The 13,284-nt window shown below is 43.4% G+C and overlaps 1 protein-coding gene across 4 annotated transcripts in view; it reads left to right on the top strand.

Moving 5' to 3' along the window:
• The window catches only part of MICU1 (mitochondrial calcium uptake 1), a 150,078-nt gene extending 138,727 nt beyond the window's left edge, over positions 1–11,351 (top strand). For all 4 annotated transcript variants that reach the window (XM_048505390.1, XM_048505389.1, XM_048505388.1 and 1 more), the window contains 2 exons: positions 5,231–5,320; positions 9,759–11,351. In XM_048505390.1, the coding sequence (XP_048361347.1) occupies positions 5,231–5,320; positions 9,759–9,919 (251 nt within the window). In that variant the 3' untranslated portion in view covers positions 9,920–11,351. The remainder of the gene's footprint in view (positions 1–5,230; positions 5,321–9,758) is intronic.
• The last annotated feature ends 1,933 nt before the right edge of the window (positions 11,352–13,284 follow it).

Genomic DNA, 13,284 nt, shown 5'->3' with positions numbered 1-13,284 from the left:
AAGATATCAATCTATCAACATAAAATGTGGAGGTAGGTGTGTTTTGGCTAATCCCATATGAATGAACTTATTTTCTTTAACTTGAAGCAGCTGGCAACATGGAAGGGGGGAGTGAGGAGAAAGGCATGGGTGGGAAGGCGAGGGAGAGGGAAGGCTGACTGTGGGCAAAGGAAAAATCTCTGGGCCAAAGCTATTCTCAGTGACAAATCTCCCTACTCTGGCAGCAAAGCAAATTAAAGGTCATGTTTAAAGTGGTCTTGCTCGCTATAGAAAGAATGGAAAGTGAAAGCAGAACTCCAGGAAATAAGTCCATACAAGAAATTTTGCTGTGTCGGACACTCACCCCGATCTCGCAGCAAGCATATTGTGTGTAATTGGCCAGAGATAGATGGCAAGAAAGAGGTTGTGCTTTATGTAGCAAGTTCTGCTTTGACATCTGCCAGAATTTGCTTGCTCCCCCATGCCGTCGACTCCACACTTGATACCCATTGCTAGTCATTTAAGTTCAATTAGAGTTTGAGGGAACTGGTTTCATTCTTCAGCAACATTTTATGTCAATGTGCAGTTCAGTGTGCATTCCAGTTAGAGGTATTACATCATATTGAGTTTCCTTGTGACCAACATACACTTGGACAGCACTGGGAGGGGCCATGGCTCAGTAGGTAATCTGCTTTGCATGACAAACTTCCCAGGTTGAAGCCCCAGAATCTCCATTTTAAATGATCCAGTCTCTAACTGAGACTCCAGAGAGTTGCTTGTCAGTCAGAGTAAATAATATTGACTGTGAGAGACCAGTGGTATTCCAGCTCGGTGTAAGACATCTCCACCTGTGTATATGAACTGCTGCAGAGTTCAGAAGCAATGTTTTCACTAACCTTTGCCCAATGGGGTGATGGAACCTTGGGCACCTCTCACTTCAAAGAGACAGACTGACCTCAGGCAATCAGTGTGATGTGGTAATAAGAGTGTCCAACTAGGACAGGAGTCTGTAACCTGCGGCTCTCCAGATGTTCATGGACTACAATCCCCATCACCCCCTGCTGGCAGGGGCTGATGGAATTTGTAGTCCATGAACATCTGGAGAGCCGCTGGTTGCAGACCTCTGAACTAGGATATTCACTTTCAGATCCCCACTCTGCCATGAAAGCTTGTGGGGTGACCTTAGTCCTCTGTGTGTGGGCATGTGTGTTTGGCCAGAGGTGGTCACCAGCTGCCTGCGAGCCCATTAATGCTGAATCTAGGTTAAACTTTGTTTGTTAAAACCTTCATATCCTACCTTTCCTAGTGGTTCAAGTTGACTTACAATAAGCTATGAAAATTGGAACATAATCTAATGTAGAGAGGGGAAGTGTAAATGAGTAGCAGGCCTTGTTTTGCATGCATGGTTTTAGTCCGAGCACAAACTTGACTGGGAGAAGGAGAGACTCATGTTGTTTCTATGTCTAGACCTTTTGCACCTTACTACTTGCATCTTTCTTTTCTAAGGCAACACTAGCCATGCTAAGTAGGAAGGTCAATATGCTGTCTTAGCTGAGACGAGTCAGGAACTCCCAATGGAAGGAGACTTTCTCTGCATAGCTGTGCCGAGATTTCTTCTCCACTTCCACTTATCTGTTAGATTCTTGACTGGGAGGAGATATTTCGTCTGTAGTCATCTTCCTAATCATCCCCAGGTGAGCCAATTATTTTCATTGGCATATTCCTGGACTTAAGACTTGCTCTGCCTTGAATAGGCTAAGAAAACACACATTGCTAGTCTTGCAAGAAGACCTCACAAGGGATCTTTACTTGCTGGCTATGCTAGCTCTATCCTGGCAACCAGCTTTTTCCACAGCTTGCTTCTTCTGAATGCATTGTTAAATGCTGTCCTGGCAATCAGTGCTCTTCAGCTCATGGGTTGGCCATTTCTTGACCACCTCTCTTGTGCCATCTCATTCTTGCAGGAGAATATTATTCTAGAACAGGGGCTGATGGGAATTGTAGTGCATGAACATCTGGAGAGCCACAGGTTGCAGACCCCTGTTCTAGAACATCCGTTTGCATGCAGTGTACTGGCACTGTATTGTTTTTCTGATAGGATTCAATGCTCCAAGTAGTTTCAATTGGGTGTATCTGAAACAGTAGTACAGTGCCTTCTTTCTACATCCCCTGTCAAGGAACATTCTTTTAGGGTACATATAAAAGTACTCTTAGAATCGTAGTTGGAAGAGACCACAAGGGCCATCAAGTCCAACCCCCTGCCATGTAGGAATACACAGTCTCTGAAAGATGGCCATCCAGCTCCTGTTTAAGGACCTCCAAAGAAGGAGACTGGACTCCCATTCCCAAGGTAGCGTGTTCCACTGTCAAGCAGTCTTTACTGTCAGCAGTTCTTCCTAATGTTTAGGTGGAATCTTTTTTCCTGCACCTTGAGTCCATTACTCCTTGTCTGAGTCTCTGGAGCAGCAGAAAACAAACTTGTTCCATCTTCAACATGACATCCCTTCAAATATTTAAACATGACCATCATGTCACCCTTAACCTTCTCTTCTCCAGACTAAACATACCGAGTTCCCTAAGCCACTCCTCATGGAGCATGGAATCCTCTGGATGGGTGCCTCACAACTTTAGAAAGATCTCTTTCTTAAAAGGTCATGTTCTCCCTCCACATGCAGCCAGGGGGGATGCTTGATAGACTTGCTCAAAGCCCTGTATAATTTCATGCTCTGATCAACAGAATTACTGGAATAGGAAAGGAGCATATGCGGGGAGGAGGAATGCTGGGTGTTAGACACAGAACCTTACCTTCTGAGTCACTGTAATTTTTCTTTTGAGTTTTGAGACATCAGCAGTTCTACCTCAAAATTCAGGATGAAACCTGTGTGTTGCTTTTCAGTGACCGTGCTTTGAAATGTTTGCTTTGGAGATCTGTCTTAGCGGGTCAAGGAACTCCGTTACGTTGGATGCCAAGTTGCTTCAACTCTTTACTAATCAAGGAGTCCATTCCTCAGGTCATTAACCTCTACTAAGACATTGGCCTGCTTTGCACAACTGAACGGGAAGGAATCCAAGGAGACGGGTAACGGGTGGCTCTGCAGGACTTTGCCTTCGGTTGTGATGAGATCTGCAGTATTTCTGTCAGCTCCTTTAGCGCAGGTGTGGGTGGAAGGAAACTAATGAGGACAGTCATAGGAGAGCTGAGGGAGAACTAAATAGCGATAACACCGCATAAGCATTTCCAAAGGGATTACGGTCTCAGTGCCAGTTTTTTTAAAAATAATTTATTATTAGAAACTACATCTGCCAACCTGCCATGATTAATTGTTGAGTTTTTCTCAATCCGTAAAATCAGAAGCTGATTTCAAGCTGCAAAAGGAATAGCCCTCTGGGGATGGGGCGGTATATTAAGTCGAATGAATGAATGAATGAATGAATGAATGAATGAATGAATGAATGAATGAAATAGGTAGGTAGGTAGGTAGGTAGGTAGGTAGGTAGGTAGGTAGGTAGGTAGGTAGGTAGGTAGGTAGGTAGGTAGGTAGACTGGCCGCCTGTTTAGGATCCCCTTATTCCTGGAATTCTGTCTGGAGAGAGATTGGGAATGTGTCTGAATCCCACATGGCATTACTTCTGTTTTTCTCACAGCAAGGCGAAGAGAACAAATTAATCAGGAAGATCCCATTTCACGTCATCTGATAAAACCACACATTGTGTAAACATCTCCATGACTCTGCAGCATGAGAATCAATTAACTCACATCTCTCCTCATGGAAAAGGCAAGGGGCTTAACTTCTTGTCCTTGCCAAGGTAGAACTCTAGAGCAGGACCATTTCCCAAATAAGTTCTGAGAAAACCCACATTGTTTGAAGTCAGCCCTAGTGGCAAAAAGACAGTGTTCAGAATGGAGACAGAGACAGGACTTCACGTATGCCATCTTGTTTTGTTGATGATGAAGAAAAATAACTTACAAAATGTTTAAGGTCCCTGAACATTTACCCTAATTTTGTTTCTCCATCAATTTTTTCTGGCCCGTTTTGTTTGTGAAGGTACTTCGTCATCTTTGGACATGTAAGATCTCTGGTTATTAGAAATCTCTCCTCTCTAGGGGAAAGGCCCTGAAAAGTGCCAAACATGATTATGAATTCTGTTTGTTGTATTCTTTGGAGATTGCTTTGATTCCTCCTGAGTGGGGTCCAGCAAGAACTGAGCCAACATCATTTAATATAGTTTCTCACTTTCTCTGTTGCACAGTGAATGCTTGGGATGAAATTCCCTCAGCTAGCATCAGGCTGTAAAACTTTCCATAGGAAAGAGAAGTCTGTCTTATGAGAAGGAGAGCAAGTGTGTGTGTGTGTAAAAACACTGAATTGGAACAGATGTCTTTGCTGATCATTAATAGGGATTTAATATGTTCTGTTTCTCCGTCATGCGTAACTGCTTGTGGCAGGTGTTCATTTCAGTGTATTTTTTCTTCTATAAAAACTGCACGTCTAAAAAATTGTTGATGCACACAAGCCACTATGATGATTTCTTGTTCAATCTCCAGTAAAACAAATGGGAGTTACAATGGGGGAAAAAATCACTGAGTCTCCATTAATTTATCTGAGAGGTTAGCCCACTGGAGAGTCTCCTGGTTGACTTTATACCTCTGATTCCAATCCATCTGTTACCCACTAAATGCATGGAATGTTTTTGCAGGCCACATATCTGAGCCTTCCAAATTTCAATCTATTACTTTCCGGGCTTACCCATCTCTCTTTGGGTTTCTCCACTACAGTGTCAAATAGATTATAATGACATTCCCGTCAGCAGAACGGCAGGCTACATCTGCTTCAACTGGGTTCAACAGTGCAGTCAGATGAGAAATTACATGTAGGTTTCAGCGTCTTTCATTCATTCAGTTTATTTCAGTATAAAACCAGTTAAAAATCCTTCCAGATGCAATACTAGGATGAACAAACAGGCTTGAAAGTATCATGACAATCCAGCCTTGTTTAAGGAGTTAACCATCAGGCATTGATCTATGGATGAGTGACCTAAAACCAACTTGCTCCTTCTCCTTTCACCTGGCTGCTTGCTAAGGGTGTTTAAAATTAGAGGTATTTCTCACTTCAGAGGAAAATGGTAGTTGGACGAGTCACAGGCAGAAAACCCAGCCTGAAATGCCGGCTGCAGGTATCAGTGGTGTGTTCTTTAATCTCCTGGACCGTATTGACATCTGACTTACTCTGAATCATCATTTTTCTTTCAGACACTATGCAACAGGTTGCCAAGACAGTGGCAAAAGTGGAGCTGTCGGACCACGTTTGTGATGTGGTTTTTGCTCTTTTCGACTGCGATGGTAAGTTCTGTCAGTTCCCATGTAATGTTGTCACTTTTGTTTTCTAACCATATTCTTCCTTTTTTAAAAGATAGCGGTTTGTCTGTGGTGACTGAATTCCTGACAGGAAGCATTCAGATCACAAACTTCCTTCACATATATCATGGCACAGGTGCTGTGTCTGTGACAGCACCCCAGTGATCCTGCTGATGATTTCATGTAATGCATCCATTTGCATTTTGTTTCACCTTTGCACCGCTTAGAGCACCGGCTCTCCAGATGTTCATGGACTACAAATGCTGGCAGGGGCTGATGGGTTGCAGACCCCTGACTTAGAGCAAGTAGTATGGATGAAGGGCCAAACCCTTTCCACTTAGGGTGAAGAGAATTTGTTTTTAGTTTGCCTAGTTTGCCAGTTTAAGAGATTCTCAGCTGTTTGTGCAAAGAAACTGCTCTGCAATCTGAACAGTAGGCCTGGAACAGCTAATGTTATTCAGCTTCACAGCTAGCTGTATTTAGAAGATGGACAGGGGTAGCTTAAAGGGTGCCAAACACTTAATACAGTTTTAAAGTATTTTCCACTTCTAGATGTATCCCAAAAATAATTAATGGCGGTTCTCTGTACAAGCTCCAGGAGAACTAGAGAAATACCTGAGGAGCACTTAGAAATCGAAAATGTCTAGTATATAGTTTTTGTTTTGATCTAACAGCAACTGGGAAGAGAATGTCAGTGCTGAGGATACAATATGCTACTTATTACCAGATCCAGGAGACAAACAGGAATATCTGTTTCCTTCCTGAAAGCCAAGAATACAATGTATATCATGCCTTTATTTGGACCAACCAAGTGATTCACAGCAGTTCCCCAGAATTCTTTATCAGGACAGAGATAACAAAATAAAAAGAAGGAAAAAAGATTTTTAAATGGATTTTTCCAGATCGCGTTGACTTTGTGAGCTTTGCAGCAGTTCCACCTCAAGTGGAGACAATGTTCAGTCAGAGTTGTAACCTTCTTCATCCTTATAAAGACATTCTTGTTAGCCCATTTCCTAATTAGTTTCAAATCTGAATGCTGTCATACCCTAGTGACTCACCCTTGAAAACCCCTGGAGCCCATCAGCCCAATCAATGGCCCTTTCCCCACTTACCTTAAGCCCTGCGCTACCCTCCGCAAGTAGCATGGGGTCCCACTGCACTCCCCACGTCAGGGGCGGCAACAGCGCAGCCCTGGCGCTGGCGAAAACGGCGCCTTTTGATGACCCCGCGCTAGGGATGCCGCGCGCTCAGAGCAGCGCACAGCAACGGCGGCAGCAGGAGAAGTGGGGAAAGGCCCAATGACTCCAAAAACAGACTTCAATAAAACAAACTTTCTAGGAGAAATAAAATACAGTAATTGCCTAACAAATAAAAGTCCCCCCTCCAGACATTACCTGAGGAATTTACCTAACAATATTCATCCTTTTTGCTGTAATAAGCAAGAAGATCGAAATACAGTTTATTAGCTATTTGCCCCAGCAGAAATCCAAAAGATCTCTTGCTAGGCAAAGACCAAGTCCCATGGCATCTTTTTGCACAGCTGGAATACAAGCCCCAGAACCCGGTGGCTCTAAGTCTAGTATAGGTGCTCAGTGGCATCCTTCTGTCTGACCAACAGGGCCAGGCAGAAAGAGGAGGAGTAGGAGTTTGGATTTATACTCCCCCCCCCTTTACATTCTTATGCAAGGAGAGGAAATGGACTGTGTTAAATCTGTCTTGTGAATAGAACAGAATAAGCATTTGTGTCTAGGTTTAAGCAGAAGCTATAGAGAGTTGTCTGCTTGTTTAATTTTAACATTTGCAGCTTGCTCTGGATACTTGGGTGGATGGGCAAAGTATAAATGTGGACAAATAAGGAAATACTAAAAAGTCGGCCTCAATCGGCACAGTGTTGCCTAAGTTTCTCTGAACAGTTTTTGCATTCCTCACTTCCATCATGAAGTCTTTGATTTACTATGTTTGGGCCACAGGGAATGAGCAAGGGGCCATTTACTACAAAGAAGTAATTCGGAAAAGACAGGTTACCTCTTAGGTGACACTCCAGTTACTGAGCAAAAAAAGCACTGGGATTAGGGTTGGCACAAATTGTCTCTTCTTTCCCTTTCAAGAGGTCTGGGGGGAGGGGGAGCAAACATGCCTCCTCAATTGCAAGTAAATTGGAGTGGGACTTCAAGCCCTGGCTCCAGAGCAGATCAACTGCAAGACAAACACGATGCATAATGGGCCATCTTGTTGGTAACATCCCTTTCGGCGCGTCAGTATTTTCCATTCTGACTTTCCCCTGGAAATTGACTCCAGGCAAAACTTAACCAAAGACTGATTTCCAGCATAGGAGATCCGAGAAATTAATGTATTAGTAGAGGTTTTTAAGATTTGCATTCAATTACTTTGGCGCCGGCAGCATATGCCCTCCTTGTGTGCGTGCCGTCCCCTTTCTTCGATTTTAATAAACGCACATCATTATTGTCCTGCGATCCTTTTCTTTGGCGAAAGCTCACCCGTAGATTCTGATTTCCATCTTGTTAATTCTTCCATTTCCAAGAGCTAGACGCTGCACATGAGATATTTACATAGGAACAGTAGGGAGGTAAAGATTACAATTTCATAAAGAACTCAAAGCATCGTTGTGCGAGTATCCTTAATTCAAAGTTTCAGTAATGGCTTTTCATATCTAAGGCCATCTAAATTCTTAAAAGGCTCGGTGTGGAATGTATTAGAAATTGTCACTGTTATATAACATGCAAGTTTTATAAACTAATGAACGACGCTTCGTGCCTAATGGGTGCATTCTGAGACTTGGCTGAGTTTTAAAGTGTTTTTTCCCTTCTCTGGATTATCTTTTAGCCTTATTTTTATCAGGAAAGCCCATCTGTGCCTGAGTCTATATTTTTATCTATTTGTTTTATGGTGAGCTCCCTTTCTTCAGCAGCATGTGGTCCAGGGAATTGCTTTGGCTCTTTCGTATGGGGAGAGGAATTATTTTGGGGAGGGCTACAATATCAATTTAACTGCATTAACAGAAATATCAATATAACAGTGATTTAAAAGCTTTACAAATCCAGCCAAATCTTGGCACGACTGGGTGTGATGATATCTGTAACTTTAAGGCAGAGTTAATGGGCGGAGTTAAGAGGAGCACAGGCCTGGGATAGTTCTCTGCAGAAAAACTGTGGTAGGATTGAGTGCCTCCTCTGCATGTAAATAGAGAAACGTGTGGAGACCCCACTACAAACCTGCTGTGCAGTGAAAAGTCCAGAGATAAATTTCCATGTTTAATGGGCCAGTGATTGAACAGAAAGACTTAAATTGACTGAATTGAACTGAATTTCTTGCATTGTTCAGGGGACTGGATTTAGATGACTCTCGGATTCTGTAACTTAATATTTATTTATTCTGAGACTATGTGAGAACCAGCGTGTTGTAGTGGTTAAGAACAGGGGCACTCTAATCTGGAGAACCAGGTTTGATTCCCCACTCTGCCATTTGAGTTGTGGAGGCTTATATGGACAACCAGATTAGCTTGTGCATTCCAACTAATGCCAGCTGGGTGATCTTGGCTAGTCACAGTTTTTTGGAGCTCTCTCAGCCCCACCCACCTCACAGGGTATTTGTTGTGGGGGGAAAGGAGATTGTAAGCCCCTTTGAGTCTCCTTACAGGAGAGAAAGGGGGGTTATAAATCTAAACTCGTTGTCTTCTCTACTGAGGAGACTGGGTTAAGTTTTGTATCAGAGGACATTATTCAGATTTAATGGACTTGAAAGCAGGCTAGAATTAGCAGGCCAGAATTAGCCCAAAACAAACTAGGAATCACACTAGGATGTGGAAATCTGCTCTCAGTCATTCTGTCTTGCAACTCCTCCCCAGTCACATTTTGGCCTAAATCTAGAAATCATACAAGTGCCTGCTTATGATAGAGACTGGAATGTGCCAAGAATAATTTGAAGGAAGTACAAATTCAACTCAAACACTTACACTTTTTTAGTGATTGAGCCAACAGGTTGGTCGAGAAAACAAACCATCTGAGTTACCAGCATGGCTAGTACAGTCTTAGCACAATGTTTTGAAGCGTGAGGAATTTCAAAAATAAAAGTCTAACTGGCCACGGAACAACAGGAAAAGTTGTCCAACCTCTGAGCTCCACTAGTAGTAAGGTGCAGTATTGGAGTACAGTCACGTAGGAAGTCTACCAGATGTCTTGCTCTGATTCTTGGATGACGTAAGTAAAATGCGCACTGTATTCATTGCAAAGCGGGATGAATGCCCCCACCAAGTGACATCAAACACAAGACCCAAAACGAAAGCCAAATCCCTTTCCAATTCTACTCTATAGCTTTTGGGTGCCACCTTCCAGGATTTCTGAAACAAATGTGTATGTTTAAGACGGCCTTATTAACCATGTCTTCCTCCTCCTCCTTTCCTCAGGGAACGGAGAGCTGAGCAACAAGGAGTTTGTCGCCATTATGAAGCAGCGGCTCATGAGGGGTTTGGAGAAGCCCAAAGACATGGGCTTCACACGACTCATGAGGGCCATGTGGAAATGTGCCCAGGAGACTGCGTGGGATTTTGCCATGCCCAAACAATAAACACAAGCCAGGAGGAACACGACACCCAGAGGAAAAGCATGGATACTGCTGAGCTGTCTCGCATGCTGAGGGACATCTTTTTTGATGCTCAATAGGTGAAGGCCTCTCCCCAGGGAATTACAATTGCTACAACAAAAGAAAGAGGGAACTTGCCAGGCAAGGCCCATCAACTACAGTTTTCCTTTAAAAGACCTAAACTGAGGCCACTGGGTGTTCGGCATTAATCTCAGGAGAGCCCCCCCCCCCCCCCCGCGCCCTTTGTCTTTATTTCTCAGGAAGGAAAACAAATGGGCCACCACAGCAATTTACTTTGAACATTGCAGCTGCCTGCCTGATCTCCACAATAAACTCCTGCATCCAATAAAAGGCTGAGCTTGGTAGAGCTTGGAAGAACAATACTGCTTGTGTCAGCTTTAGACACAACTTGATGCATCATTGGGGCTGGAATGCCATTGATACTATCTTTGGCTTGATCTGGAAATTGATTTGAAGTTACACCCCAAAAAAAATCTCTTGAAGGAAACGTTACGCCTGTGTTAAATGTCAAAACTTGTACTCTTCCTTCAGTGGTCTGTTACTTTCAAGGCAAAAGGGAGGGGCGATGGCTGGAAATGGCGCCTCAAGAGGTTCCTTTTCCCCTCAAAATGGCCTCCTTTCCTCAGCAGTTTCAGCATGTGCTGCAAAGAAAGGTTGTGAATGTTCAGGAATGGGATAATTCTTGTTTCATTTTTGTAAAAGAGTTTACAGAAACTCGGTAGGCACTGAAGGATTTCTCCCCATGGTCTTGACTTCTGTATGTAAACCATATGCATATCCTCCTATCTGTACTGTAATTGTCCCTATTAATGAGTCCATTTACTCTTTTTGATTTGTTTTTCTATATTGTCTTGATGTTGCTCTTCATAGCGCTCTTAATGCGCTTGTAAAATATTACTTCAATTATAATAGTTCCCAACAAAAAGTAAGGGTTCTATGAATCATAGAGTTGGAAGAGACCATAAGGGCCATTAAGTCCAACCCCCTGCCATGCAGGAACACACAATCAAAGCACTCCTGACATATGATCATCCTGCCTCTGTTAAAAATCTCCAAACAAGGAGATTCCACCACTCTGAGGTAGTGGATTCCACTTGGGTGCTGTGTGGTTTCCGGGCTATGGATCCCACTGTTGAACAGCCCTGACAGTCAGAAAGTTCTTCCTGATGTTTAGGTGGAATCTCTTTTCCTGCACCTTATGTCATCGTTGCTTTCTGAGAAACTTCATGAACTTAACTGGATTTGAGTTGGTTCTGGCAGCAAGTCCACAAACCTCTGCTGTGTCTCACTGGGGAGGGGAGTTACACGCTAGTGAGGCTTTTCTGTTCTCAGCCACAAATAGCCAGGCTTGCTGCTTGGAGAAAGAACCATAGATATTAAACTTTTCATGCAAAAATCCTTGAAATTCCTTGTTTTTGTTCTATCCCTTCACACACTCCCCCAACAAACACTGCCAAACATTCAGAACTAGCTAGAATTTGCAGTTATTTGAGTTTATAAACTCAAAGACAAGTTCCTTTTGTGGGCAGTATGTTTCCCTCATTAAATCAGGTGTTTCTTCTACGAATCCAGTGTTGAATGCTGGTTGAATGCTGGTTGCTCCTTCCTAGGGTTTCATCTGTTTCTGCAATCTTAAACCTTCCTGCTCGCTAATAACCTGTCTGTCACTTCCAAATCTGTTGGAAAGAGTGTCTGATCCAGAGGCCTGCTCCATGATCACTTCTTTGGAAGTGTGAAAAGTTCAGCGCAGCCTCTGCCAACTCCATCTTTGCCCACAAAGGTTTGTCAGCCTGTGGCAGGAGCTTTGATAGATGAAGGCACAAATAGGGCTGGAGAAAAGAATGTGTTTGTTTGGAGCACAGGTGTGCATTTCTTCAGCTTCACTGCCATAGACACTTGCCCCTACACAATGAGTGATCCCAGAGAGTTGCCACAAAATGGGGCAACTATTCCATTCCTGAGCGTGGGTGGCCTATGATCCACGCTACTGCAAAAACAAATCTAGCTAGTTCTGAACTTTTACGCATGGTTTTTGAGGGGATGATTTGAAGACAAGAGGCAAAAACACCAGGAAGGGCTTCCCACTAGCCCTGAATTTCAAAGGATCTTAGATGCGAAAAGAAGGTTCGCTGTTGACTATCCTTTTAAAGCAGCCACATTTGTTGTGAACTCCCAAAGAACTTTTATTCTCGTTCCCTTCATATTCTCAGTGATTTGAAAGTGGGCCTGTGCCAAATGGACGTACTGGACACCCAGTTAGATGAAAGCACTAAACCCTTAGGTATGGGATGGGGAACTGTCTGCACTCAAAGCTTTGTGGAGAACTCCTGCTGCCCCTTACCAAATTCAAGAGCAATATGGGGATTACTGACTACTTGCTTCCTTCTAGGTTGGGACCTAAAGCTCAGCTACACAACGCTCACTCTTGTCCATATCATCCTACCTCAGTGAGGCAGCAAAGTAAAAGATATATGTCTGTCCCATCTGAAAGAGAATTTATGGTCAGCATTTTCCAAAGAGGTGGTAGGAACTGGGAGAAGTTCACTATGGCAACCATGAACTTGGGGAGATGCTTACCATGTAGTACAGCAGCATTTGCCTATCATGTCTATCCCTAGAACGCCTGTACTTAGCCTGGAAGAATACATGATCCACAGTCTGGAAGAGACTGACCAATAGTATGAATCAAGCAGAAGACAGTCCAATTTTAGGTTGCTCAGGACTATATATGGCCAATATTGTGTAGGATTTAAGAGACACAGGTACAAATCCCTGCTCTGCCGTGAAGCTGACCAGATGAACCAGCCTCCTTCCCAGGGTTGCTGTGGAGATAAAATGGGGAAGGTAGACTGTGAATGGCACTCTCTGGAGGAAGGATGGGATTAAACAATTACTAGATGGAGCTTAGGTGAGCAGTCAACTTGTTGCAGAAGCCTACACACTGCTGCAATTCCATTCTTGACTAAGCACAGGAGAAATCAGTTTATGGTTGCATTACATGCTGTACATGGTGGTCTCTAGCTATGGATTGTGATGTCACAAACCCACTTGGGGTTATTTTGCATAGTTAAATTTTCTTTCTATCTCCAACGCGCCCTCCCCCCAAAAGGAATGTCACATGGATCTTATCTCCCCACTAAGCAAAGCTTGGAGCCTTCCTCCAATGAAAGAGTCCGTGGGGAACCTTCCCCCAATTTATGGTTGAATCAACGCTGATGTTTAAATGTATGGTGTTTTTAAAGTGTAAAGGGACTTGAAGTTTGGCAAAAGGGACTAGAGAGACAGAACATGTTTCAGATTACTGATGTGTCTGTTAGTGGCACTGTGAA

The sequence above is a fragment of the Sphaerodactylus townsendi genome, linkage group LG08 (genome assembly GCF_021028975.2).
Source record: "Sphaerodactylus townsendi isolate TG3544 linkage group LG08, MPM_Stown_v2.3, whole genome shotgun sequence".
Classification (NCBI taxonomy): Eukaryota; Metazoa; Chordata; class Lepidosauria; order Squamata; family Sphaerodactylidae; genus Sphaerodactylus; species Sphaerodactylus townsendi.
The sequence above is the reverse complement of the archived record's forward strand: the minus strand, read 5'-3'. Positions and strand labels throughout refer to the sequence as shown.